The sequence below is a fragment of the Neomonachus schauinslandi genome, chromosome 7 (assembly GCF_002201575.2).
Source record: "Neomonachus schauinslandi chromosome 7, ASM220157v2, whole genome shotgun sequence".
NCBI lineage: Eukaryota > Metazoa > Chordata > Mammalia > Carnivora > Phocidae > Neomonachus > Neomonachus schauinslandi.
The window spans coordinates 108,441,809-108,468,343 of record NC_058409.1 but is presented as its reverse complement, the minus strand read 5'-3'; the positions used below and the strand labels follow the sequence as shown (position 1 = coordinate 108,468,343).

Genomic DNA, 26,535 nt, shown 5'->3' with positions numbered 1-26,535 from the left:
TGGCCCAGAAAAAAGATAAAGAGGCAAAATAAAGATAAAGCATACACAAGATATCCATACCAGCAAAAGTCAGGTGCTGGTGGATAAGGTGCAGTGCCATTCTCACTGAATAAAAACGGTGGAGTTGGAAAAGGTGAGGGGTTGTCCCGAGAGGATCAGCTCGTCCAGGGCCTGGTAGGTCCCCACCACAAAGCCCACGAAGCCCAGGATGCTGATCAGGGCGTCCTTGGCGATGGTGAGGGGGCTCATGCCCTCCGAGTAGTAGGTGGTGATCTCCAGGAGGGGCGGGATGATGAGGGCCAGGGCACTGCTGCTCACGGAGCCCACCAGGGAGAGGACCAGGTCCAGGCGGGGAATGAGGATGGCCAAGGTACCTGTGGGAGAGGATACGGGATATATGGATCTTCAGGACTTAGTCAAGCTTCCCAAGCTTGGTTTTAGAATCCTTTTCTTAAAACATAAACCAGTTGTTTCTCGATTTTAGTTACATAAGGAAAACACTGAAAGTCCTATAATACTCTGATCACGTCACTAGTGGCTATGAATTAAAAATCTGGTGTGTCTCCTAATCATTTTTCCAAAATAAGCATTCATATTGTTGGGAAGAGAAATCTTCCCTCTGCCTACTATAGGTTCAATGATGGGGGGGGCAGGGAGGGGCTGGGGATTTACTGACAGTAGACAAAATTAACACGACAAAAGACAGTTTGCTTAGGGCTAGGGAGCCTTCAGAGGAGTTGGCTCCCAGAACAGCCAAAGATAGGGGTTCACATGCCCATTTCATAAGGGGAAAGGAGGGGGCAAAAAGAGCATATGTAAGAACAAGTGGAAGTTATGACTGGTTCAGAGAGTTTATATAGGGAATTAGTCTGTGATGATGGGTTAGTCTCCTTTCTGGCAGAAAACCTTCCAGAGAGGGGATTTATGGAGGCTGTACTTTGTCAGAAGGTCCTGCTTAATTCAGCAAAGGAAGTTCAGATAAGGATTTATTTTTCCCCTCCCTGTAGCTGCTGTTTGTTCAGATGTTTTTAGCTTAAAATAATTTTTATGCCACTGAGGTGCACTTCAAATCCCCACATTATTCAACAATGATTAAGGGGTGCTTGGCGGGCTCAGTCGGTTGGTGTCCAACTCTTGGTTTCAGCTCAGGTTGTGTCTCGGGGTTGTGGGATCCAGCCCCACATTGGCCTCCCTGTTCAACAGCAGTCTGCTTGTCCCTCTCCCTCTGATCTCCCCCGCCCCTCAAATAAATAATCTTTTTAAAAAGACAACGATTAAGCTCTAACTTAATAAATAACATTAAATAACAGTGCTGGGAACTGTCCCATCTGTTTGGGACACATCAATGTACGGAAGATATAAAAACTAAAAAAAAAAAGCCTTTATAGAGCTAACATTTTAATAATGAACATGACTACATGCACCTCTTACTTGCAAATGATTAGAATGTGAAATTATTTATAGGAGAAAGGGGTCTTCAGTTGGAACAAGATCGCAGGGTCTCATTAAAAGAATGTCTTCTCCAGGTTTTACACACATGTTAGAAAACAACAAACACCAGAAGCTAAAGATTTTGAAATTATCTATTTTTTACTAGGATGCTTTATAGGTCTGGCCTTCCACATTTTTTATTTGACTTGTTGGAAGACTCACCAAGAAGGCCCAGAAGCCTCTCCCAGGCCTCCTGTGGAGGAGGAGTGTGGTACATCAAAACCAAAACAGGTCTGGGAGGCAGGATTCTGGCTTCCCCTTGTGTGGCCTTGCGTTAGGTCCCTATCTCCTCCGCAGCTTGTTTCCTCCTCTGCAAAATGGGGATAAATGCTATCTATCCTTTTAGGTGTTATGGTTCACACTGCAAATGGTGTTCAAGTTTTAAACTCATTTATATGCCCCAACATAACTGAGTTAATATAAAGCACTATAATATAATATAACTCAGAAAAGTTTGTTATTTCAATTTATTTCCGCATTTGTCTGGATTGGGGCAGTGCATGCAGAAGCTGTAGGCTTCAGGGATTATTATCTTCACATTTAGGACAAATGCCTTGATCTCTCTGGAGTCTCTTAAGATTCCGAATGGCAGTGTCCCTTCCTGGGCTAAACTGGGAACAAATCATTTCAAAGAAAGAAAACTGGTGTCCATTGAACTGCATGGGTTGGTCTAGTGCAGCAAGAAGCAAGAATCTCCCTGAGGGGGGCACCTGGGTGGTTCAGTTGGTTAGGCGGCTGCCCTTGGCTCAGGTCCTGATCCCAGGGGCCTGGGATCGAGCCCCACATTGGGCTCCCTGCTCAGTGGGGAGCCTGCTTCTCCCTCTCCCTCCTTCTGCTGCTCCCTCTGCTTGTGCTCTCTGTCAAATAAAATCTCAAAAAAAAAGAATCTCCCTGAGGAAGTCTTAGAATCGCAAATAAAAGGAGCTAGGGACAGCTGGGGAACACGACACTCTGTGCAGGAAATCTCTATCTTCTCCTTCACCCCTGCTAAAACACTTGCACAAATGGGGTGCCCTGGATTATGGGGCCTGGGGCATAAGGAGGACTGTGAGGGGGTGAGCGGGGCCAGCTGAAGCCTAAGGGGCAAGTCCAGCTCACTGCTGCCAGTGGGGAATGTGATCCTAGGCTTGCCAAAGCATTTTAATTGAAAACGTTAGAAATCTGGATTTGTATGTGAGATCTTGGACGTTTTAAATGTTGGCACAAGTTTATACAACACTCTGAGGCTCAAAAACACACCTCTGCTGTTAGATTAGACTCACTGGCCACTGACCTCTGTCTCGGAGGTGAAGGGTGCTGACTCTGGACTTAGATGATGTGGGTTCAAATCCAAGCTCTGGCACTTCCTGTCCAGTTACTTATTGCTCTCTGCTTCAGTTTTCTCATTTGAAAAGGAAAGTTTATCATAGTCCTACCTCCTAAGAGTTCCTGCAGGGCTGAATGAAATACTATGAAATACGGCCTAAAAGAACACAGTGGCTGGTACACAGTAGGTATTTAATAAATATCAGGTATTATCATTATGATTATTGTTCAACCAGCTGTGTCACTCCCTCAGGCTGGACACCTGTGAATCCGACTAATTAGGTACATAGAAGAATTAGTTTGTCCCCGAGGCTTACATGAGTTACACTTGTAAAGCTTTAGTGCGGTCTTTGAGACACAAATGGCGCTCAGTCAATGCTGGTTATCAGGACTATCCTTCACCATCTGGCGGATTCCTGACAGCCTCAGGAAAAGAGCAACATTTCGCTCAGCCTTGTACTCACATGTCAGGCAGACCATGGCGAGGCGGATAGACAAGTCCAGAGGCAGCGCCCAGCGCTTTGATACCTGCGAGGTGGCAAAGGGGATGATGATTTCTGCAGGGACATAAAACTGCAGGGCGTAGGTGCACAGGATCCCAACGACGTACAGCAGCTTGACTGACTGGTACAGCCTGCAGGACAAACCACAGCAATGCTCCCTAAGGCCACCACACTCAGGCACCTGGCCTCCTGGAAACATTAACCTCTGATGGTGGAATGCCCCTTGGGCTCCAGTCTCCTTGTCTGAAAATGATGGGCGGGGGACTTCCCAAAGCCAAGAGGGAGTCACAGCAGAGCATGCGGTGAAAACAGAGTGAGGGATCACGGATCCAAATGGCAACAGGGGGTCATCCCTAAAGAAAAAGAATCTTGAGCGTGGCTACATGTAACCCCTTCACAAACCACTACCACTTGATGGTCAATTTTAGATTTGAGGAACTAGAGGCTTAGGCCAGCTGCCTTGCCTAGGGAGACACAGTGGTAAGTAGTGAAGACCAAAAAACCTGGGTCTAAAACATGTTAGTCCCTTGTGATCTAATGTCAGTCCTTAGCAATTCTCTGGATTCCCCCCAGAGCTCATGGCACATAACAGGCCCCCAGCACATGCTTCTAGTAGGTTGAGAGAACTGCAGAGTCCTGAATCCTTGGGGAAGGAAGCAGTCTACAAACAGGGTTGCGTGGGGGTTGGGAGGCAAAAGGAGAGGCAGGGTTACTTGCAGGCGTTGGACGAGGGGCAGAGACAGGGTGTGATGGGGGGTGTGGAGTTTTACCAAAGCCTTTTTTGACCTATGGAGATAGGACTTTTTCCTTGATTCCACTAATGTGGTAGCTGCATCTCACACGTTTAGTAAACCTGTATGTATATGGGGGCTGGGGAGCCATTCCTTAGAAAGATTAACTTGCACATATCTGAGTTTCTTGCTCACACTAGTCCTGCTGTCTGAAACACCACTTTAGTCCATTTCCATCTGCTCCATCTTTTGAGGTATACTGCATGCCCAACTTAATCCCCATGGTAACTCCACTTTATAGATGAAGACACTGAGTGTCAGAGAGGTTAGGTAAATTGTCCATGACCACAAGCTAGGAGGTGGTGCAGCGAGGACTTGTGCCCATGAATGGCAGAGTTGTCCTTGTCTGGACAGAGTTGTCTTGTTGCACACAAAGATTCTCATTCGGATGGATTTCTTTCCTCAAAAGTCCCCAGAGCCTCTTTGCTACTCTGGAGGGCTCCTTGTTCTATTCCATTTGTGTATATACACTATTCCTCCCCCATTGTCACTGGATCATGAGCTGGGGAAGGTAGTGAAGTTCAAGATCACAGCCTACTCCATCAGTACCCTCCATGCCCATGTATGTCTAGACTGATATCTGCACATAATTGGCATGCAGTAAATGCTTGATGAATGACATTTACCACCTTGGGAAAGGAGCCCCATTTAGGCAAATTAAGCCTCCAAGTGACCCTTAAAAAGACAGGCATCCTATAATTAATGACATGCCTCCGTGTGGGAGAGCGCTGCACAACGCAATATGGGTTCGTGTGTCTATTTAAATATGGTACTGTTGAAGTCTGGGTCAGCTAACTGTTGCATGAATTAGGTGCACTTGAACATAGAGTTTTTACAGTGGTCTTCCCAAATTGGTTCTTGTTTTACTACTTTTTTATCCTAGCTACTCTAACTTGGAGGATGTGCACCCTTGTCTGTAGCAAGCAAGGCTTGTAGCACAGGCCTCAGGAACTGTAATCAGAGATGACTATTGCCACCCACCAACTCCTCTCTCTGCCTCTTGTTCTCCCTGAGGGCCCCTCCCTTCTCTCCTTAGGTAACCAAGAACTGTCACTTCTCTCTCTTCCTAAATCATGTCCTTCTTCATCTTAAGCTATCAAGGCTTCATTCAACATGGCAGGCTATTGAAGGAGGAGCTCCTTGGACAGAGAAACCAGAGCCCAGGGTTCTAATTACAGCTCCGCCTGTCACTGTGGAGGCTCTCTAGACCTTAGTTTGCCATCTATGGAAGGGAGGCAGTCACCCACACATTCCCACCCGGCCCTGAGTGCCCACCACCTGGGGGCCTGTGAAGTTACCAGCAGTTGGGTAGGTTAAGGGTTATGCTGGCCTTGATGTCATTTCCAAACCGCAGGTAACCCAGAGACCCGATGCCGATGTACAAGGCAGTGATGATGGACATTCCCAGAGACAGGATGGCTGGGAAGCGGCGGGCATCCTTCATCTTGTTTTCCAGGGGCAGAACCTACAGAAGGATCATAGTGTAAAAAGACAGAAGGAGAAAGAGGAACATGAACAAAAGAAAGGCATGCCACTTCTGAGTATATCACAAAAAAACTGGAAGTAGGGACTTGAATAGATATTTGTACAACTATGTTCATAGCAGCATCATTTACAATAGCCAAAAGGTGGAAGTAACCCAAGTGTCCACTGATGGATAAATGGATAAACAAAGATGATATACATACAACAGATATTACTCAGCCTTAAAAAAAGAAGGAAATTCTGACCCATGCCATAACATGGATAAATCTTGAGGTCATTGCGCTGAGTGAAATAAGCCAGTCGCAAAATGATACATACTGCATGATCCCATTTACATGAAGTACCTGAAGTTGTCAAATTCAGAGAGTCAAAAAGTAGGATGGTGGTTTCCAGGGACTCATGGAGGGGCAAATGAACAGTTATTGTTCAGTGGGTACAGAATTCCAGTTTTGCAAGACCAAAAGATAGATGGTGGTGATGGTTGCACAATAATGTGAATGTACTTAACGTCACTGAACTGTATGCTTAAAAATGGTTAAGATGGTAAATTTTATGTTAGGTATATTTTACCACAATAAATGAGAAAAAAGGGAAGAAAGGAAGGAAGGTCTAGAGTCACAAGATGAGCCCTGGATCATCAGAGCTGGAAGGGCCCTTCTTCAGGTTGTGCAGATCAAGGAACTCAGCCCCTGGGGCAGCCTGATCTGGCCAGCAGATGCATTTTGTTTGGCCAGCATTGCCTTTTAGACAATTGAAGGCGAATGCCTTTGGGCACACTATTCTTGCCCCATTCACCAGTCCCACCTCTCCCCCTCACACGGACATACACCTGGTTTCTTCACTCACATTGCCTTCTAAAGGCATTTGAGTTTGAGACTTCCAATTCTAGTGCATTCGCTGCTCTCTGTTCAGATGGGAAGGCTGCGACTCAGGTTTACACAGCAGACTGTGGCAGAGCTGGGACTGGAGGTTCCTGGTTCCCCAGCAGGACATTTCCCTACACACCATGTTCTCTGGATCCTTCTTCCCCAGATGTATACCTGGCTCTGAGAGAATCCAAGTTGAGACAGACTACCTGGAGCCTGCTGGGCATCCCAAGGTCACTTCTGTTTCTGGAACCAACCTTCTGGCCTCTCATCCCATAAATCCCTTCTTAGGCTTCTATCAGCTGAGAGCCCCCCCTCCACCTTCTCCTCTTTGATCAGGCCATGGACTAAAGCACACTTTGCATGCATCATTAGGCTGATCTGTGCCTCAGTTTATCTGAAAACTCACCTATTGCAGTTTTTTTCAGATTTATATGAGCACCATAATGGCATACAGTAAAGGCTTAGTAAATGTCAACTGTTCTTATTTTTTAATACTGTGAAGACTACATCTCTATGAAGATGGTGCTTGTATAATTCTTATTTTACAGATGAGGAAAACAAGACTCTGAAGATGGAGTAACTTGCCCCAAGTTACAACACTTGAAAGTTGCAGAGTGAGGCTGCAGACGGGGGGCTGTCTTCCAAAGTTCAAGTACTTGCTTCTCCCCACTCTCCAGCATTGGATATATTTATTACTCAGTAGGACCTGGGCGCCTACTCCCTTGTACTGTTAACTCCTTTTTTGTCCTATATGCATCTCAACCCCATGCAATGGAAATGCTTGAGGGGAATGCCATGTCAAGGTCATCACTGTGCCTTTCCACTTTCTTCCAGATTAAAGGCAGGTTCCTAGTAGCAGCTGGTGCTCAGGAAAATGTCTGGGGGGATTATGTGGAGAGTGAATGATCCAACCTGAGCTTTCACACCCTGCAATACATTTTCGCTGCATAAATTCTCCAGGCTAAAAATTACCTTTTTTACTCGGTAGCTGGCTTTCTTCTTCTCTCCTTCCCACAATCAATCAAATTGATAAATTGATAAATTTACATAAAGTGCTAAGGTCTCTGGAAGTAGCACCAGGCTTTAGCCACAACTGCAGGTGTTCCCAGCTGGTGACCTGGCTCAAGTCCCTTTCCCCTTCAGGGCTTAGGCTCTTCGGAAAGTTCAGAGACTGGGCTAGAAGTTTCTAGAGCTAATGTGAACTCTGATACTAATCATCATTAGCACATAGTAGGTGTTCAATACTTACTGAACAATCACTACCATCATTTAGTGGGGAATTAGAGTGCAGAGAGTAATCCATGGCCAAAGTAAGATTCCAGCATATTCTGCTTCCAAAATCATTTGCTCAACCATCGCACTCTGCTTTTTGCCATGAGTATCCAGAATTCTAAATATAAAGTGCTCTACTTCCATTAAGATGGTGTAGGCACATTCCACCATAGCTCTCTTACTGATTAAAACTAAAAGCCCTGGACAGAATACATAAAATACACAAATTTTTCTCTTTGAGCAAAAGAACTAGGAAACGGGGTTTGGGAGTCCAAAGAATGTGGGGATAAATCAGCTCTGCTACATGATTTATAGGGTCCTATGCAAAAAGAACTTTCATTTGCACGCTTCTTGTTCAAAAATCAAGAATTTCAAGATGATGAAAGCAGAGCATTAAACCATGAATAGGATCCTTCCAAAGACAGGTCCCTATGTAACTGCATAAGCTGCATGTCTATGAAGCAGGCCCTGGAAGGAATCGCTGTTAGTTCGTTCATTCATTCATTCATTTTTATTTTAGTTTTTCCTTCTCTCTTTTCTCTCAGTGCTTAACCCCAGTCAGACTCAGTCACAGGAAGTGCATAGCACTATAGGGAGGCTATAACTCTGGCTTTCTAGCCAGAGAATCAGAAAAAGAAGCCCCTGGAAGCTGGTGACTGTGCAAGAAAACATGGATAGGAGGATGCTGGAGAAAGTGATCCCCTAAATCTGTAAGTGAAGTCCTGGGCTCTGCCCTAAGTTGTGAATGTGTGGGAATGATGTGAAGCATCAAAGCATTGTTTAAAGAAATGAAAGAAGACCCAAATAAATGGAAAGACATTCCATGATCATGGATTGAAAGACAATAATGTTACGTTTTTTACAAAGATGCAAAGGCAATTCAATGGAAAATGGGCAGTCTTTTCAACAGATGATGCTGGAACAATTGGGTATCCTATTAAAAAAAGAACCCCGGGCGCCTGGGTGGCTCAGTTGGTTGGGCAACTGCCTTCGGCTCAGGTCATGATCCTGGAGTCCCGGGATCGAGTCCCGCATCGGGCTCCCTGCTCAGCAGGGAGTCTGCTTCTCCCTCTGACCCTCCTCCCTCTCGTGCTCTCTCTCATTCTCTCTCTTGCAAAAAAAAAAAAAAAAAATTAAAAAATAAAAAAATAAAAAATAAAAAAAAAAATAAAAAAAGAACCCCAACATACAAACACTTTTATCAAAAATTAACTCAGAATGGATCATAGATCTAAATGTACAATGAAAACTATAAAATATTTAGAAGAAAATACAGGAGGAAATCTTTGTGAACTTGGGTTAGGCAAAGTGTTTTTAGATAAAACACTAAAAGTGTTTATAAAATGAAAATTTTGATATACTGGACTTCATCAAATTTAAAACTTTTGCTCTGTGAAAGGCACTGTTAAGAGAATGAAAAGACAAGCTACAGACTACAGAAAATATTTGGAATTATATATCTAATAAAGGACTTGTATTTGTAATATATAAAGAATTCTTAAAACTCAACAGCTCAGTTTTTTTAAAAGTTTGCAAAAGATTGGAACAGATACTTCACCAAAGAGGATATACAGATGACAAGCCCACAAAATGATGCTCAAAATCATTGGTCATTAATAAAATGCAAATTAAATCACAATCAAACACGACTATGAACCTATTAGAATGGCAGAATAAAAAAATGCTGACAGGACATACAAGAACTAGTGACGATGAGAGCAACTGGAATGTTCATCCATTCCAGTGGGAAAGCAAAATGGTACAGCCATTATGAAAACCTGTGTAGCAGTTTGTTATAAAGTTAAACAACATACATTAATATGTGACTAGCAAACCTACTCCTAGAGAAATGAAAACATTATGTTCACATAAAATCCTGTACACAAATGCTTGCTTATAGCAGCATTATTCATAATTGTCGAAAACTAGAAACAACCTGTTCTTCAGCAGGTGAACTGATAAAAAAATCCTGGTGCTGCCTGTTCAGCAGGTGTTCAGCAATGGAAAGCAAGGAGTTATGATGCATGCAACAACATAGGTGATCTTACATGCAGTCTCAACAGGTTACATACTGCATGATCCCAGGTATATGACATTCTGGAAAAGACAAAACAATAGAGACAGAGAACAGAAGGTGGTTGCCAGGGGTTAGTGGGAGGTGAGGAGCTGACTACAATGGGACAGCACAAGGGAGTTTTTGGTGGTGAGGGAGCTGTTCTGTATCCTGATTGTGGCCTATCTATGATTCTATGCATTTCCCAAACTTACAGAAATGTATACACTGCCCCCACCGAAGTGAATTGTACTGTATGCAAATTTAAAGTAAAATAACATCACATACACAGCACTATCCTTCCTCAAGTGTGGAAACACAAACTATGTAATAATCCATTGTAAATATATAGTACTTCCCAGCTTAAAACTCCTTTTGTTTGTTTCATTAAATCCTGTAAATTGTATGCCTCCACTTGTCTTGATTTTAAAAGATTAGGAAACACATGTTGGTATGAAGATAAATGTTTAATAGATGTATTGGGACAAGAGGTTACTCTCCCCTGTGTGCACACAGAAACCCAGAAACCTAGAGTTCCTGGATCCTGTTCAAAAGGCCACCCACAGCACGGGGGAAAGATCACCCCAATGCAAACCTTACCACACCAATGCTTTCAAATGAAAAAATGGCTGTTCCAAAGAAAAGAGGGTAGGTCTTCCAACTTGCTATCAGTGGCAACCGGCTGGGGTCTGGAATTTCCTACAGGAGAGAGAAATGTAGTAAGACCTTAACTCTCAAAGCACGTTTCAGTTCATTTAAAAGGGGAGTATTCTGGGGCGCCTGAGTGGCTCAGTCCTTAAGCGTCTGCCTTCGGCTCAGGTCATGATCCCAGGGTCCTGGGATCGAGTCCCACATCGGGCTCCCTGCTCCGCTGGAAGCCTTCTTCTCCCTCTCCCACTCCCCCTGCTTGTGTTCCTGCTCTTGCTATGTCTCTCTCTGTCAAATAAATAAATAAAATCTTTAAAATAAATAAATAAATAAAATAAAAATAAAAGGGCAGTATTCTGAGAGTAGACCTAAATTAAAAAAAAAAAAAAAGGGAATGTCAAGAAACTCGGAAAACTTCAAAAGGAAGTAGGCATCAAAGTTGATTTTAACACATACAACACCGAAGAGCCAGAGGACAGAAACATGGAGGTATTGTCCAAGTACTGAATACCTCATGGGGGGAATACGGTTTACCAGAATCCTCCAAAAGAAAATCTCATGCATCACAGGTTGGTACCAGCCTGAAGTGCCCACGGACAATTGGAATGTACCAGTGATTATGGGTGACAGAAATTGCTGTTGACTGTAGTTAGTGATATTCTTGGGAGTCCAGAGTAATTCGTTAGATATGAAAGTCCCCTTTTCTTCAATGAGCTATAAACTGAAGGGAAAGAAAGTGTGTGGAAAAAATATCTTATGTACCCTGTGACCTGAATGGGACAATAATTACAGAGCCATTTCTCTAATTGCGCAACTTCAAGAATGGTCCAAAAATGAATCAAAGGTAGCTATCTTATTAGGAAATTCAATTTTGTAGAATTTATCGATGTTGCCTTAAGGAAGATAAGACCTATTTGTAGTTATCCTAAAATATTTGACTAATATGTAATTTTTACTAAATTCCATGGACACAGTAACTTTTCATGTGACTTCTGAAATACAAAAATATCTGAATGATATGAGAGATATGTCAAGGGCCTTCTGGGTTTAAATTTCTATGTAGTCTTGTCCAGTAAATAAGCATTAGAAAGGATAGAAAAGTAGGATATTGAGGGAAAAATCAATATCCACAACTCAACCTTGAAGGCGTTGTAATTTGCACTGTGATATATTTGCTTGTGGTCTTCTGAGACTATGCCTCTGTGACTAAGTATTATTATTTTTTTCTCTTGAGTTCCTATGGGTAATTTTGGACACCTGGAATTGCAGCCTAGAGGATGTAAGACTATAGGGAATTGGTAAGTTTCAGCTTTAGTAGGAGATCCTGCTTTTCATTTGCCCTTTGCTGCTATACAACCATTACAGGAATGGTCTGTGGTTCACCCATCAAGATGTTTTCCTTGCAAAGCAACATTTTTTTCAAAGGCCAGAATTTGACAAGGACTGGAGCAGCAACATAAAAGAGGACCTATGCAGAAGAATGAGATGGCACAGAGACATCTTTGTGGAAATAATGGTACAACGGCATGAGGCTGAAGAGTGAGGTACACACCTACCCTCAGGGCTGGCCCTAGGTAGGTATCAGTCTAGTATTGATAAAAGGCTCTGCTCACTGGAGGAGTCGGGTGCGTCGTGTGCACTAACCTGGACGATGTACTGGGTGATGATGATCAAGCTAACCAGCATACTGATGTTGGCCAACAAAGAGAAGATGGTCAAGACCCGGAGGTTCCGGATGAGGACCAGCAGCACCAGGAAGGGCAGGAAGGAGAGCATGTAGAGTCGCGAGTCCATGGTGGGCGTGAGAAACACTGTCTCGTTGTAATGGCAGTCGTTGGTGGTCCCATTAACTGCTTCCACTACCTGAGGAAGGAACAGGAAAAGCAAGAGGGGAAGATTCAATACATCTACTGGCCACAGGATTTGCTTAGTGCCTGGCCCATAAACTCCCTCACAAAAAGCATGTCTCACACGCCAGGGCCTCACAATGAGTTAGTTAGAGTTTCTTTTGCTTATAACCAAAAAACTCATCACTTACTGTTTCTCAATCGGACTCACACTGTCATTTGAGTGAGAGAATTATTCCTTATGAGGACTGGACCATTCACTGCAGGACATTTAGCATCCCTGGACCCCACCCAATAAGAGCTATTTGAATCCCCCAATCACTGTGACAAACAAGAAACACCCCCCTGCACACAGTACAAACACCCCCTGGCAAAGTCAGGGGGGAGGGGGAGGAGAGGGATGGTACTACCCTTGTTCAGAATCAGCCTGACTTAATGGGTAGTCTTACTGTGCAAGCAGTATTGCGGAACATTGCGGAACAATCCACTGCAGAACAATTAGAGACTAGAATGAGGCAAGAAGAAGATGTAAAAACAATGATGATCTCAGTACGCATTGGTAGCCAGGGTGATGTCCTGGAATATATTCATCTATGCATTTTCTATACCATATCACAAATTACATGTATCATACTCATCTTTTTTTTTTTTAACAAGATTGCAATCGCAGCATATACTCTTATTTTGAAATCTCCTTTTCACTTAAGAACATACCAAGATTACTTAAATGAACCATTAAGTCTTATTTTTTTCTGATTCCTCACCTTCTGATTCCTTTCAATAGGAAAAGTACTTGAAACATTAGCAGGCATTCATGGCCCTCCATCATGGGCCCCATTCAACCTTGAAGGCTCTTCCTCTCCCAAAGTCCACACCTTCTACAACCAATTTTATTGCCTCTCCGGAGCCAGACCTGTACATTCCTGCCTCCAGTGTTCACTCCTCCCTTCTTGGCTGCCACCCCTTCTTCTCGAACCCGTCCTTCAACACCCAGCTCAGACGCATCTCTGCAAGGGAGCTTTCTCTTGCTGCAATGATCTTTCCTGCCCCCGCACATTTTTGCCCCTTAAGTTCACCATGAAGCGGCCCTGCCTTCAGAGAGTTGTTAGTGGTGTCCTGACCCAGGACCAAAATATATTGAGAGCTAACCTGTTTGTTTTAGAACACATCCTACTTAGCCTGCAAACTCTTAGAGAGAATGCTTGCCTTATCTCTAGACAGATGATAATGTTCTGTTGATAGCTGATTGATTTCCAAGTGGCAATCTGGCCATGTTTAAGAGCCTTCAAACAATCAAACTCTTTGTTTTTGTTGTTGTTGTTTGTTTGTTTTTATTTTTATTTTATTTTATTTTATTTTTTTTTTTAAAGATTTTATTTATTTATTTGACAGAGAGAGACACAGCGAGAGAGGGAACACAAGCAGGGGGAGTGGGAGAGGGAGAAGCAGTCTCCCCGTGGAGCAGGGAGCCCGATGCGGGGCTCGATCCCAGGACCCTGGGATCATGACCTGAGCCGAAGGCAGACGCTTAACGACTGAGCCACCCAGGCGCCCCTGTTTGTTTGTTTTTAAAGATTATATTTATTTATTTGACAAAGAGAGACAGAAAGAGCAGGAACACAAGCAGGGGAAGTGGGAGAAGGAGAAGCAGGCTTCCTGCCTAGCATGGAGCCCGACCCGGGGCTCAATCCCAGAACCCTGGGATCATGACCTGAGCTGAAGGCAGACGCTTAACGACTAAGCCACCCAGACGCCCCACAATCACTCTTTGACCCAGTAATTTTACTTTAAGGAATATATGCCAAAAAAATAAAGGGGTGTACAAAGACCTCCACGGATTATAGTAGTAAAACAAAAGGAAACAAATAAAATATCCAACAAGAGAAGACTATGTCCTGGCCAATCTGTGTGATTAAATATTATGAAGCTGGTAAAAATTACATTAAAAAATGTAAGGACAAAAAAAAAAATGTAAGGACATTACAAAATGCTAACCAGTTAATACCAACTTAAAATAATAACCACGAGTGGTTGAATTAATAATCATTTTTTCTTTCTTCCTTCCTTCCTTCCTTTCTTCTTAACTTTTTAAGTAGGCTCCATGCCCAGCGTGGAGCCCAATGTGGGGTTTGACTCACGACCCTGAGATCAAGACATGAGCTGAGATCAAGAGTCAGATGTTTACCCATCTGAGCCACCCAGGTGCCCCAATTTTGTTTCATTTTGAAAAGTAATATAGCATAGTGTTCAAGAACTTGAGCTCTGATGTTGAAACGGCCTGGATTTTTAACCTTGGCTCTGTGATCTTCTATACATTATAGAGTTTATAGCTTCGGTTTTCTCATCTGCAAAATAGGAATAACCATAGTACCTACAGTGATAAGGCCACAGAGAGAATTAAATGGGAGAAAGCATATATAATACTCCCTGTTCCTAACATAGAATAGCAGCTAACTCTGAATGCATGCTATTTTTTTCCTTCTAATTTCTTTACGTTTCTAAATTTCTGGTTATTACTATAAGCGGGGGAAAAAAAAAGAGAGAGCCCTAAAGAATAATTTCTTTTTTAAGCTCACTGCTTGACTAAGGATGGCCTTTGTCATTACCTACAATATTTTGCTTAAATTGCTACAAGATAATTTCTGGGCTAGATCAAAACAACTTCCTGGAGACCACTGTTAAACCAGAGGTTAAACAGCTAAAGGTAGATAAAGATGGTCCAAAGATTAAGTATCATCCAAAAAGAGCCATATCAGTCTTAGGAGAGTTAAGGATGATTAAACTCCAAGGCAGGACAACTGACAAAAATCCAAGGTTTCTTCCAGCTCAGTTTTAGAGACCGGCTTTGCGAAAAGGTCCAAGATACTGGAAAAAGTAACCACTTGTAGAACAGATAGGCAAACTGGGGAAGTCTGGATTCTTTCATAACATCTAGTTTAACTTCCTTTATTGTACTGTTGAGGACACTAGGAACCCAAAAGAAGAAGCCACAATTGCTGAACAACTCACAGAGGACCCTCCTTTTCCATGTCCTTTCCCTTTCCACCTTCTCTAGACGACTCTACCTGTTTTAAATTATCAGCCAGAAACACAATGTACACACAGCAGAAGCCCAGCTGGGTGACTATAAGGAAGAAGCTCACGATATTCCTGGAAGAGAGGAGAGAGAAAGAAAACATGTTATAAAAGAAGAGTTGGTTTGTCATTTCTATTTCTGTCCCCAGGGGTTGGTGACCCTGTACCAGCACCCTTGCTTCTGCTAACACAATCAACAATGGGGCAGTAAGAAGTGAGGTAACAATAGTTCTTTAAAAAAAAAAAAGTGTTTCTCAACCACCCTCACACTCCCAGCTCAGGAAGTGGAGGAATTATTTATGGTTGGGAACCTTCCCCCACACCTGGCTCTGCGGCATTTCTCATAATTGATACTAATTGATGTAGGGAAGTAAGCACACCATTTTTATTAGCTATCATTAACATGAAAATTTGTTCTACCATGTGCCAGACACCGTATTAGGCTCTGAGGAAATACAAATAACACATGGTCCCCTCCTCGAGTGGTTCATAGATTAGTGACCAAAAAAGAATATGGCACTAAGAGCCACAGTGAAAAGGATATTTTATCCTAATTATAGAGCAGATAGCCTTCATAGAAAAACCAATACCTGAGCAGGAGTCCCTTGGGAAGGGGAAGAAAGAGAGAAATTTTTAAAAAGACGAGGAGGAGAACATGGAGAGGAGTGAGGAAAGCATTTCAGCAGAGGGATTAGGCAGATTTCTCTGGCTGTGGGGAATCCACTGGAGGGGGCAAGACTCAGGATGGGTAGGCCGCATAGCAGATTCTTAAAATAACAGAGGTGTCCAGCAGCCTGGACAAAAACGTGGTCATTAGGAGGAGAGAATTAAAGCAATTTAAGAGGTACTAGGGAGCTAGAACTTAACCACACTTGGTCACCACTAACATGTGGGGGAAAGGGAAAGGCAATGATCAAAGGTTCCTACAGGCTTTGGCTAGGACAACGAAATGAACTGGAAGGAAGGAACAGGTTTTAGGGGAAGGTGAAGAAGTGACACATTCAGTATCTGAATTGTTGAGGCTGAGGCTCCTATAGGAGACATTCAGGAGACGACTGTGTATGAGGGTCTGGAACATTGATTTGTCAGAAATGGATAAAGCCTTGAGAAGGCAGGTCAGTGTTGGGGAGCATGCAGAGGGAGAAGAAGAGAAGGTGGTGTTCCAACCCTAGAGAACACCAACATTTAAAGGGAAGACAGGAACAAAGGAGCCTGCAATGAAAGCCAAGGACTGGCCAGAGAGGTAGGTGGGAAACTAGGGGCAGGGGAAGGGTTTAATAGAAGCCAAGGGAGGAGAAAACATCTGGAGAAGAGAACAGTTCATTGTACCCACACTGTTGACTGGTTCTCTAGGGCAAAGAAGGTGCAATAAGGAGGTCTTTTAGGACATTGGTGGAAAGACCTTCAACAGAAGTCTAAGGACAGAAAAGCCAGGTGACCCACAGAAGAGGTGTGAACCAGATGAATGGAAGTAAAGTCAGAGGGTGTGCTGTTCTTTCACAGAACTAAGTGTGAGCTCCAGTCTTGATGGTGCCCATTCTGGTCATCACTGTAGACCCATTCCCACGACACATCCTGACACACTGCAGGTATTCAATAGATATCTGTTGAATAAGCAGCTGCTGAACAGAAGATTGGATAGCAGCTAAAGGACGGTGTGAGGTCCAGGAAACTTCATGAGTTTATATTAATATTTTTTAAGATGGAGACACGTGAATGCATTTAATTGTTGAGAGGAAGAGCCCACAGATCCAAAAAGAAGTTCAAGTTATAGGAGAGGAGATGATTAGTGGAGCAAGGTCCCTAAAAAGAGCAGGAAAAGCTGCTTTCTATGTCCAACGATGGGTAGAAGGATTTGAGGAGTAAGGGACAGGCAAAGCCTCCTCTTGGGTCACACACTGGGAAAATACTGGTTATCATCCCAAAGTCTTCTTCGTCTGCTCAGAGGCTCAATTTATTGATTCAGTATGTGAATGGGCTTTGGGCCAAGGGAGGTGCCAGAGCCATGATGCTCTGCAAACTACATTTCGTGAGAGGGCACACAGCAGGGCTGTAATGGTTCAGAGTATCACGATTTAAGAGAGACTTTGACCTAGATGGTACTCAGAAAAGAGTAGGCAGATGGAGTGGGCACAGGCCTGAAAACAAAGACAAAAGAGCAGATTTAGTTCCAAGTACCGAGGATGGAGGGGGTTGACTTGTTCTGTGTCAGTCCGGAAAGCAAAAGACAGCAGTTTGCAGGAGGAGGACGTCAGTTCAGCAAAGTGTCCTTAAGGTCTTGTGTGTGTGTGTGCCTTTTCTAAAATACACTTTTCTTCTTACTATAAACTCTCTCCCTAAGGGACGTCTTCTGCTCCCTGGCTTCATGGCTGATGACGTCAGTTCTGTATGTCCTGCATGAAGATAGGTTCAAACCTATACATATCACTACCCACTTGACATCTCCACTTGAACCTCAAACCCAACTTGTCTAAACTAAAAGTCATCAGAAATCTGAGTCAACCTTGACTTTTCTTTTTCCCATAGTCCTGGGATCCAAAGCATAACCAAATTCACTTTTCTCCATCCCCACTGCTACCAGCTTGGTCCCAGGTGTCATTGCTATCTGCCTGGATGTTGCCAACAGCCCCCTCCCTGGGTCTGACCTAATCTACGATTGCTCACTTACCATGTATTCTCCTAACCGAAGCCAGAGAGATCTTTAAACAATACAAGTATGATCACTTGCCTGATTAAAACCCTCCAGTGGCTTCTTTGTTGTTTTAAAGAAAAAAACAAAAACCTTTAGGAGGGTCTAAAATGTACAGTTTGCTTGGACCCCTGGATTCTTCTTCAGCCTCATCTCCTTGACTATGCCCTCAAGCTCCCTGTCGTTCTGTACCTTGAAACTGTCACGCATTCCATCTTGCTTCAGACCTTCATGCTCTGTTCTTCCATCTTCCTGGAAGGCCATCCAGGCTGCCCACTTTCCCCTAGGTAATTCCTTATTCTTAAGAATTCCTTCCGGACACGGAAGTGACTACGAACAGGAAGAGGACGAAAAAAATAACCGTCCGCGACGCCGAGCCGAACCGGACCAGCAGCCACCATGAACAGCAAAGGTCAATATCCAACGCAGCCAACCTACCCTGTGCAGCCTCCTGGGAATCCACTGTACCCTCAGACCTTGCATCTTCCTCAGGCTCCACCCTATACTGATGCTCTACCTGCCTACTCAGAGCTCTACCAGCCGAGCTTTGTGCACCCAGGGGCTGCCACAGTCCCCACCATGTCAGCTGCATTTCCTGGCGCCTCACTGTACCTTCCCATGGCCTAATCTGTGGCTGTTGGACCTTTAGGTTCCACAATCCCTATGGCTTATTATCCAGTTGGCCCCATCTATCCACCTGGTTCAGCAATGCTGGTGGAAGGAGGGTATGATGCAGGTGCCAGATTTGGAGCTGGGGCTACCGCTGGCAACATTCCTCCTCCACCCCCTGGATGCCCTCCCCATGCTGCTCAGCTTGCAGCCATGCAGGGAGCCAATGTCCTCGTAACTCAGCGGAAGGGAAACTTCTTCATGGGTGGCTCAGATGGTGGCTACACCATCTGGTGAAGAACCAAGGCCACCTCTGTGACGGGAAAGACATCACATACCTTCAGCACTTCTCACAATGTAACTGCTTTAGTCCTATTAACCTGAAGTTGCAGTTTAGACACGTTGTTGGGGTGTCTCTCTGGTGCCCAAACTTTCAGGCACTTTTCAAACTTAATAAGGAACCATGTAATGGTAGCAGTACCTCCTTAAAGCATTTTGAGGTAGGGGAGGCATCCATTCATAAAATGAATGTGGGTAAAGCAGCCCTAAGGATCTTCCTTTAATTCCTCTGGAGTAATACTGTACCATACTGGTCTTTGCTCTTAGTTAATAAAACATCAAATTAGGTTTGGAGGGAACTTTGATCTCCTAAGAATTAAAGTTGCCAAATTATTCTGATTGGTCTTTAATCTCCTTTAAGTCTTTGATTTCTATTACTTGTTATAAATGAAACGCATTAGTTGTCTGCCTTTCCCTCCTTTCCATCCTTTGCCCCATGTCCCACCCTCACCTCTAGTCTCTTCCAGTTCCTTCCCACCAATCTCCATTGAATCAATGGTGCAGGACAGAAAGCCAGTCAGACTAACTCCCTTCTCTCCTTGCACTTGTCCCACTTGCCATCTTTTAACTGGTCTTTCACAAGGATCCTCTGAAACCCCCTCTGTGCCCCAAGCACAGGCCCCATTACTTCTGCTTTTGTATCTCCTCAGGCAAAAGTGGAGGGTGCCTCTTGGACCCTCCTCATAGGCTGTTTCTTCATCCATGAACCAAACCCCAATTTGCTTTGGTGCCAGAAAAACAGAGCTCTATTTGAACAAAGGGTATCAATGCAAACTGTACTATAAACAGGTTTGTTTAAAATGTGGGGGCAAGGAGGAGGATGCATTTCAAAAGCCTGATGACGTCAGAGCCAAATTAGGGGAAGTTTTCCCATCCAAAAATTGGTTACTGTTGATTGTCAGAGTACCTGATGTAAGCCCTCATGGCTCCTGAGAATTCCTCAGCTGGGTTAATGGGGTCATGTTATGAATCCCTCACTACAAAATGACTTGAGTCCAGTGAAATCTCATTAGGGTTAAGAATATTTCAGGGATCCTTAATATTTTGATTTTTGTTTTCTGAAATTGGATTTTATTTTATTTTATAATTTCAGTTCATCTAAATTTTGTGTTCTGTCCATGTGATGTTTGACTGTACCATTGACTGTTATGGAAGGTCAGCGTTGTATGTCTCTCTCTACACTGTGGTGCACTTAACTTGTGGATTTTTTATACTAAAAATGTAGAATAAAGACTATTTTAAAGATTTGAATAAAGTGATGAAGTTGCATTACACCTCAAAAAAAAAAAAAAAAGAATTCCTTCCTTCAGGGCTCATCTCAACTGTTCCAACCTAGGAAGACCACATGAGCCCACACACATCGCCTTACCTGCTCAGTAGCAACTAGTATTTCCTTCCTTCATCACACTCATCCCAATGGTTATGAATGACTATCTCCTAAACTGTGTAATGCTTGTCTTTCCCACTGGATTATGGGTTCTGTGAGAGCAAAGCCTGTTTGCCTTGCTCCCCACAGTATTTCCAGGGCCTGGTACATAGTACAACAGGATAAATACAGTTTCATAAATAAGTCAATAATATTAAAGCTGCATAACAAAGGAATGAGCATGCTGTCACTGGAGGTATACAAGGAGGGGGGCTGGGTCAGGAAGGTTGCCAGTGAACCCCTTCCCTGTGGAAAGCCCAACATTCTGTGCCACACGAGTCAGCTTTCCAGGGAAGAAGGCATCCCTGAAAGCCACATTTCCACCTCCTGTAGCTCACTCCACTTCCAGCAGAGCAAGAACAAGGTACCTTCCCCAGTGGGCATGGGTCTGGAGGCAGGCACTGGGGCTGGCTTCCAGGCCGTGCATCACCGTGTCGCCATAATCCATGAAGGGCTTGTTAAGCCTGTAGGAGAAAGTGCACACAGAGTTACCAAGAGAGGGTTTAACCTCAGATCCTGTACTAAAAAGTCAGGAGACACACAGCAAGGCAGGACCCAGGGGAGTAGAAAGAACACTGGGGCAGAGACCCAAGTTCTAGTTCAGACTTAGACACCTGGCAGTATTTCCTGTGGGGTGGTTCCTATATAAGCAGGGCAATAAAGCACACCTCACATGGGCACAGCAGTTTTCGTATCCATGATCCCAATGGGTTCTCATCACAATTCTCTGAGGCAGGGTTAGGCATGGATTGTTTATGCCCAATTTACAGATGAGCCAAGCAGATCATCACAGTGGCCTGATTGAGATCACCTAATGAGTCACATGGCAGAGCCTCATCTTAGGTCCCTATCCCAAATGCTTTTTCTCTTTTTCTTAGCCTTGTTGGAAGAAAGAAGTAAGCTCTTGTTTCATGTAGGATGTTTCTGGGACATCCCTGAGAACCAAGTACCAAAGCAATCGACATGAGGATGCTGTTTTCCTCACCTGTGGCAGAAGCGCTGGGCACACCTGACCAGGATGTGCATACAGTGGCAAGCGATGAAGCCCATGGCCAGCAAACTGAGCGGGCCCATCTGAGGGAAGGGGGAGCCAAGGGAAATGGGAAGAGAGAAGAGAATGGATTTATGAAGAACAATGCAAGGACAGATTTGGTAGCACAGATACCATTTGGCACTCAAGGAACTTTCTAGCAAACTGCTTTGCAAGTCCTTTTTGGCAGCAATACCTATTCTTTCAAATATAATCTCAAGCAGTACTCCAATAAAGTACATAAAGCAATTACAATGGGTGTTGTGGTGGGAGTGGGGGACTCAGGATTCTGACCCATAGTGGCCTCTGAGGTGTCCCTGAGAACTAGTGCTTCACAGGGCACAAGAGGAAAACTCATCATCATCCAACCCCTGCATTCTCCAAAGGAAAAACTGAGCCCCAGGGAAGGGACAAATGACCCGCCAGGGCCACTCAATGTCTGTGGCAGAGCCGGAACTCAAACCCTGGCTAGATATCTAGACTCCAAGTCTGGACCAAGCTGCCTCCTAGAAAGACTGCTTCTTGTAAGCCATTATAAACTCTGAGAGGCTCTCCTCCTACTTCCCTGCTACAACTCTGTCATGCTGGCCCCACCTGCAGCAGCCCCTCTTACCAGGATGCCCGCATTCTTCACAGCCAGGGGTAGCCCGAGGATCCCTGTACCCATGTTGCCTTTCACCAGGTGAACCAAGGTCTGGAACGCTCTAAAGGAGAGGAAAGAGACATAAGGGTGTAGGTGCGTGAAGGTGAGGAGGTCCAACCAGCATTCCCTCACAGCATGCCAACACCTGAGTTCAGCTGGATAGGTGGGCTCCTGGCCATCTCTCAGTCCCTGTGACCTTGATCGGCACCTCTGGGTCTCCTGTAGGGTGACCAACCATTTCAGTTTGCCTGTCCTGGTTTTAGCAGCTAACACTCAATATATGCCATGCTACTATTTACTATATAATAGATACTATGCTAAGTACTTTACCCGTATTACCTCATTTAATCCTCTCATCAAGATTAGGAAGTAGGTTATTGCCTTTATTTTGCTGATGAGGAAACTGAGGCATAGAGATTTTTTTAAAATAACTTGTCCAAAGATATAATGGGGAGTCAGGATTTGAACCCAGAAATGCCTCAGAGTCCCTGTTCTTCACCCCATTTCTACTGGACCACCTCCTGGTAATAGGTCGAGAGAGATATATAAAAGGAAAAATCCCATTTTGTAACGAAGGAAATGGAAGCTCAGAAAGGGGATGGCCCAAGGTCATAAAACTAGTAGGTGAGACAGGATAAACTCAGAGAAAAGGGAAAAGGGTCAGCAGCAAAGACACTTTAGACACTTCATGGTGACTTCTGAATTAAAGAGGTCAGATGACTTGGGTCCCCAGATGGGATCTGTTGAGACAGAGTCATTTGGGGATTGGGCTCCAGAGGAATTTTTTGGGCCCTCAGGCCAGGACCTCAAGCTGGGGAAAGGCAGGTCTCTTTCCACCCTCCAAAAAAACAAAAATAAAAACTGAGACCCCCTCTTTAAGACAGATGGGAAGGTGGTCTGAAGGGCACCTTCAGGGATAAGTTCCAGGGAGGTACCCTCTGTGTTGATGAATTACAGAACAACTTATTACTATACCTCTTTGTACCTGGACCAGGTTCGACCAAGGTGAGTGTTGGGTTCACATCCACAACTTTTGAAACATTGGAAATTCCCTGGGTGAGCCTTTCAGTGAGGACACTGACTGTGAGGGGCACCAGAGGTATTCTGGAAGGAGCCTGGTCTCTGAGGTTGGACAAACCAGAGATTAAATCCCAAGGCCACTACTTAACTAGCTGTGTCATCTTGGGCAACAGGTCTACTTTGCTGAGCCTCTGTAAATGTTGGGAGGAATGATATTTTGAAAGAATTGCCCCAACCACCCTTATCTTTATGTTAATCCCTAGATCCTCTAGCTTTCAGAAGGATCAGCCCATCGGCCCATTGATTTGTTATGGGTTAAAGAGAACAACTGAGGGAGAAAGTGGGCGGAGAATCGTGTGCCCTTCTCTCTCCCTGTGGGTGTCAACATCGCTGAGCAAGCACTTGTGCCCTACGGCCCTCCAATAATGGGCTTGTTTTGCAACAAGGAAAGGGTCAACAGGTCACTTTAGAAATTTCTAACCAAAGGACTTAAGAAATCAGAATTTAACTTTGGGCCATGCAGCCAAACGTAAAAACTTAGTGTGGTGAGCTGGGCACAGCACGGGGCTGGGAGGCAGGACATCAGTGTTCTAGCCCCAACTCCTCTGGTGACCTTGGACCTTCAAGGTATTCGCAGTGGCCAGCTTTTAAGGGTGCTGTGTTTGGGGGCTTTATGCACAAATCACCTTTGCAGCCATCCTGGGAGGAATGAAATGTCATTTCACAGAGGAGAAACTGGGGTAGAGAGTTCTGCACTTGCTCGAGCCAGTTAGCAGCTAAATGGGCATCTGGACCCAGGTGAGCTGACCCGAGTTCCATGCTTGCCCGACTTATTTCTCTTCTGCTCCAAACCGGGAGGGCCCCTCTAGTTCTCTCATGCTTTATGTCTGATTCTTAAGTAGTTGAAATTGCCACCAAACCACGTTGTCAGTTTAGGACACGAGAGCTATTCGGTTCCCCCCAGGCCTCTGATTGAGAAATAGCCCTGCTCCTCAGTGGATGGCCCCAAGGCCTGGAGAGTTCATTCTCAGTGTCAGCAATTCACAGCCCCCAGGACTAGTCCCTGGGGGCAACCGAACCCTGTCGGGGCCATCCTGGCTGACCAACGGAACTTCGCCTGCCCTTGTGGTAACATCTCCCTCCTAACTACACACCCCCACCCAACAGATGTAATGCCCACAGGCAGCCTCTTTAAATTCGCATTGCCACCTGTTTACCCCTGTTTTGCATCTGGGGGACACCGAGGCTGGGGGAAGGGAAGGTGCAGATCACTAGTTGAGTGCAGGTGTTCTCTCTACCTTACCAGTGCTGTCCGCATTTTCTTCTTAAAGCAGCAGCACGCTCCAGCGGGCCACCCACCCACATGTCCTAAGTAAACTGGCCACTCTGCTCGAGTGGTGCAGGCGGAGGCTGCTGAGCCCCGCCCGTAGTGTGGCTCCCCCACCTAAGCTCCTTCTGCAGACCCTTCCTGGCCATGGTTTGCAAGCCTCCCCAACCCCCACACACACCCCAGGGAGGTGGGAGAAAAGTCTTCCACATGCTGTGCTTTTGATGTCCTCACAGTTGAAGTACAGGCCCAAGGCGAGGCCAGAGTAACTGGAGGAAGGAGGCAGAGAGGAGTCTATGCCTGGTTGTCAGTGAGGCCAAGGTTTTAAGCTCAGATCTCACCTCCTTGGAGAAGTTAGGGATTCTGCCAATGATCAGGACTGACCAGCAACAAAACTGGCTTAGGGCCAGCACTGGATTCCAGCGCCCATCCTGCCAATGACCCAGTGCGTGGCCTGGGGTAAGTGGGCCTTAGTGTCCCCATCTGCACCTGTTGAGTGTGGGACCATGAGAGCCTAGGGCTTTCTGGAGTCTCCGCTCCTGCCCCTGTAAGCTCTTACCTTGACTCAGTCTCTGCCTGCACTTTTTTTGACCTTGGTTTTCCCATCTGCATAATGGGATGGGGGTCAGACACGCCGCACCAGGGTTTTAGTCAGTGCAAGCTTGCAGGCTTGGAGGCAGAAATGGGGGTGGCAGAAAAAAGCACTCACGTTATGCCCTTGGTCTTCTCTAAGCCTGGTGACTCGGAAGGGGGTCCATCCCAGAAACTGGAGTCCTTGTTTTGCAGCTTCTTGGCACTTTTGGGAGGGGACCTGAGGTCCAGTTTGAGGTCAACAGTGCCCTGGGGGCCCCCGGCACTCTTTGTCACAGGCATGACTGCTTCCGAGAGAGGGCTCTGGGTGTTGAGGAGGCCTGCTCTGGAAGGAGGCAAGGAGGAAGGTGTCCGTCAGGTGCAAACCCCAGCTCAGCAGCTTGTGCCTCGCTCTGGCCGAGCTGGAATGAGGCCCCGCCTACCTCCCTTGGAGAGTATGCTCCTCCTGCCAGAGAAGAAGCTCTGTGCAAGAGAAGCTGGAGCAGGAGAGGCAGGAAGGGGTTTGAGAGGGGAGTCATCCACTTCACCTAATAGCAGTGACTACAATACCCATCATTTTCTTAACTAACATGTATGAGGCACTTCACTAAGAGACAGACGTTCTCCTGAGTGCTTTACCTTTTTTTCTCATTTAATCCTATAAATTAAATAATGAGGAAATCAAACTCTGGACTAAAGGGACCTGCCCAAGGTCACACAGCTAGAAAGTGATAGAGTAGGGACCAGTGCCCAACTCGGCAGGCTTTTTAACTAATACCCTATTTTTGTCTCCAAGAGAATACCTCCATACCCCATCTCCTTATTCATCTCAGGTCAGGGGCTCCACTTCCCACTGGCTGACATCTGTTATAAGGCATCCTTCCGGGAGATCCCCTTCCCTGGGAAAAGTTGGGGGGAAAAGGAGCAAGCCCTCACTCACCTCTAGCTGCTTCTTAGCTTTTGTGAGGCTCCAGGGAGAAAGCAGTGGGGGTTCTTTGGGAAAAGGGCAGAGATTGTACAAGCCACATTTCACTGGGTAGGACACTGCCACCAGAAAAGCACGTGATTTGCCTAAGGTCGCACGTGACATTCAGGATAGAATTCTGCAGCTAAAGAAGGCCTTTCGGGGGTTTCTCTAGTGTTTCATTCTCTGTCATTATCTCTGCTTCAGTGACAGATGAACAGGCCAAGATTTCCTCCTTCCTCAAAATTACAGCATTTTACTCAAGCCAGACCACTCTCTGTACCACCATCTCATGTGCCAAGGGCTTTACTCCAATGGTCTCTCAGCTAACTGGTAGCATCTAAGACAGATTTGTCTAGCCCCTCCCTTAGGTGGGACCCCCTCCAAGGTCCTGTATGCAATTTTGAATTTGTAATTTTGTATTCCTTTTCTTAAAGAGGCCCTCTCCACCCCTTATCGGTACCCCCCACCTCCACGCAAGGGGTATAAGCTTCAGGCTCCAAAAAGCCTGGCCAATTCTCTGGGTAGCATTGTCATTCTGTTTTTACAGATGTGGAAACTGAGGCTTAGGGAGGTATA

General features: G+C 45.0%; 2 protein-coding genes across 3 annotated transcripts; one reads left to right on the top strand and one right to left on the bottom strand.

Moving 5' to 3' along the window:
- Window positions 1-102: 102 nt before the first annotated feature.
- Window positions 103-25,295, bottom strand: SLC36A2 (solute carrier family 36 member 2). Its single transcript, XM_021697192.1, has 10 exons — window positions 25,132-25,295; window positions 22,046-22,136; window positions 21,388-21,476; window positions 20,771-20,866; window positions 15,330-15,414; window positions 12,062-12,280; window positions 10,370-10,468; window positions 5,389-5,555; window positions 3,261-3,430; window positions 103-374 (listed from the first exon to the last, which is right to left on the bottom strand). Exons 1-10 carry the CDS (start codon window positions 25,293-25,295, stop codon window positions 103-105), a joined length of 1,452 nt encoding a protein of 483 aa, XP_021552867.1.
- On the top strand, window positions 18,348-18,949 carry LOC110586885 (DAZ-associated protein 2-like). Of its 2 annotated transcripts, none has more exons than XM_044916896.1 (2): window positions 18,348-18,557; window positions 18,654-18,949. In XM_044916896.1, exons 1-2 carry the CDS (start codon window positions 18,428-18,430, stop codon window positions 18,932-18,934), a joined length of 411 nt encoding a protein of 136 aa, XP_044772831.1. In that variant the 5' UTR covers window positions 18,348-18,427; the 3' UTR covers window positions 18,935-18,949. The 2 variants fall into 2 exon arrangements, with proteins under 2 accessions (XP_044772831.1, XP_044772830.1); XM_044916895.1 differs by having other exon boundaries at window positions 18,348-18,618; window positions 18,685-18,949.
- Window positions 25,296-26,535: the final 1,240 nt, after the last annotated feature.

Excerpts from the sequence above, each read along its gene's own strand:
- LOC110586885 (XM_044916895.1), top strand. The coding sequence starts at position 18,428 with ATGAACAGCAAAGGTCAATATCCAACGCAGCCAACCTACCCTGTGCAG. Across the intron at positions 18,619-18,684 it reads GTCCCCACCATGTCAGCTGC|AATCCCTATGGCTTATTATC; the intron begins ATTTCCTGGCGC and ends TTTAGGTTCCAC.
- SLC36A2 (XM_021697192.1), bottom strand. The coding sequence starts at position 25,295 with ATGCCTGTGACAAAGAGTGCCGGGGGCCCCCAGGGCACTGTTGACCTC. Across the intron at positions 21,477-22,045 it reads TGAAGAATGCGGGCATCCTG|ATGGGCCCGCTCAGTTTGCT; the intron begins GTAAGAGGGGCT and ends CCCTTCCCTCAG. Across the intron at positions 15,415-20,770 it reads ACCCATGCCCACTGGGGAAG|GAATATCGTGAGCTTCTTCC; the intron begins GTACCTTGTTCT and ends CCTCTCTTCCAG.